Source organism: Sinocyclocheilus anshuiensis, unplaced genomic scaffold (genome assembly GCF_001515605.1).
Source record: "Sinocyclocheilus anshuiensis isolate Anshui unplaced genomic scaffold, SAMN03320099.WGS_v1.1 scaffold813, whole genome shotgun sequence".
Lineage (NCBI taxonomy): Eukaryota > Metazoa > Chordata > Actinopteri > Cypriniformes > Cyprinidae > Sinocyclocheilus > Sinocyclocheilus anshuiensis.
The window spans coordinates 1,823,970-1,826,105 of NW_015540942.1; the positions used below are offsets into that span (position 1 = coordinate 1,823,970).

General features: G+C 47.5%; 1 protein-coding gene across 1 annotated transcript in view; it reads right to left on the bottom strand.

Moving 5' to 3' along the window:
• Positions 1–1,828, bottom strand: part of LOC107689662 (acidic repeat-containing protein) — a 5,734-nt gene extending 3,906 nt beyond the window's left edge. Inside the window, exon 1 of the mRNA XM_016487771.1 lies at positions 733–1,828. Within this exon, the coding sequence (XP_016343257.1) occupies positions 733–1,300 (568 nt within the window). The 5' untranslated portion in view covers positions 1,301–1,828. The remainder of the gene's footprint in view (positions 1–732) is intronic.
• Positions 1,829–2,136: the final 308 nt, after the last annotated feature.

A 2,136-nucleotide genomic window follows, 5' to 3' on the forward strand; every position in this document is an offset into this window, starting at 1 on the left:
TCTCTCTCTCTCTCTCTCTCTCTCTCTCTCTCTCTCTATCTCTATCGGTTCCTACTACTCCATGGTGATCTCTCTCCATGGTATATTCCCCCACTACATTTGTCTGTCTCTCTTTCTTTCTCTGTAGTTTCACATGCATGGTGACACAAATGTAGAAGATTCCAAATTCAAACAGGACAAATATAGGGATGAAGGAAAGGGTGGAACCCGCTCTTTCGAAACAAGACAAAAATCAAAGAATGATCTGATCTATTGGGCCAGAGTGAGGCCTGGGGCTCAGACTGCAGCGCTGGGTTTGTTTTTCTCTTTTCTCTCTTAAGTCCTCAGTTCATAAGCACTGTACTGTACTGCACATCAAGACTTGAAGCAGTCCGGCTTCAGAAGGCCCACAGAACTCATAGCTCTATTTAGGCAGGGAAGAGAAGACAGAGAGAGTCAAAGACAGCCAGGGTGATGGACAGCTGGAGAGGGGAGGAGGTGGGGCTTGTGCTAAGCTCTGAATGATTTGGTTGGATAACACGACCGACTGATTGGACCTCAACTATGGCAGGCCAAGAGCAACACTTTAAGGCAGAGCTGAGGTGAAGAAAGTGGGAGTGGCCAAAAGGGCCCCTTGCTCCTCCCCTCTCTTTCCCAATTTGGTTAAAATACTTATGGATGGCTAAGAGAGGGGGCAGATGATTTGCTAAATTACGGGGGATTAAACGGCACTTCGAGAGCAACTTTACGTACCTTCGTGGTCATCATCATCATCATCATCATCATCATCATCATCGTCGTCGTCGTCATCATCGTCGTCGTCATCATCATCGTCATCATCATCATCGTCGTCATCATCATCATCGTCATCATCATCATCATCATCGTCGTCGTCGTCGTCGTCATCATCATCATCGTCGTCGTCGTCATCATCATCATCATCATCGTCATCGTCATCATCATCGTCATCATCATCATCATCGTCATCATCATCGTCATCATCGTCGTCGTCATCATCGTCGTCATCATCATCGTCGTCATCATCATCGTCATCATCATCGTCGTCGTCGTCGTCATCATCATCATCATCATCATCGTCGTCATCATCATCGTCGTCGTCATCATCGTCATCGTCATCGTCATCATCATCGTCGTCATCATCATCATCATCATCATCATCATCATCATCAGCCATCAGGCCTTCCTCACGGATGAATGGCAGATCCTGGGCTTTGACAGAAGCTGAGGGCGCGAGCGGTGTCTGGAAGGAGCAAAGCAGGGCCAGCAAGAGCCCCAGCAGCAAGCTTCTCAGAGTAGCCATGTCTGATCAGAGCAGTAAATCCAAACACAGGAATCACAGTGCAACGCTCCCGCACGTGCACCTGTCAAACCAAAACCCCAACGTTGACACCACCAAGATCCTCTTAAACCACACACACTCACAAACTCACTCACACACAGTCACACAGACGCTCAGATGCACCCAGGCTATGGCGAGGTAGAACAGGTGACAAGTCAAGAGGTCCAAAGTATTCCAATAGATTGCGCGCTTGTTCCCAGTGACAGATAAACACAAAGATCCCTTCGCAAGCCAGTGTCTTCTGTAGATTTCTGAAAATGTGACAAAAAAATGTTCCCTCTGCGTTGATTTAGCACTTCAAGACAACCAAGAGCCGTGTGGTGGGCAAGGTGGTGTCTGCAGCACGGACCTCACTAATGGTGCAGAGACAGACAGACAGACAAACTCGGGGGTAAAATGAGATGGGGGCGGGGGTCTAGGGCAAATGAGTGACAGGGCCAAGTGCTGGCAGCCATACCACCAACCACCGGTGTGCACTTTAGGCTGGAGCTGAGAGAGAGAGAGGTCGGAGGCATACACTATGATAACTTTAGAGACGGCAGCGGGACGGAGGAGGGGTTCCAAGAAGAGGATGACCATATATCGAGAGCAGAGGGGGGAGGAAAGGGGCTGGATGATAAGATCTATATCAAGACGATGAGCAAAGAGGAGGAATTGTTAAATAAAACCAAATGAGAAGATGAAGTGATTAGCACAAACATCTGCAGAAGTATGTCATTCTTCTTCAAACTACAGGTGCATCTCAATAAATTAGAATGTTGTGGAAAAGTTCATTTATTTCAGTAATTCAACTCAAA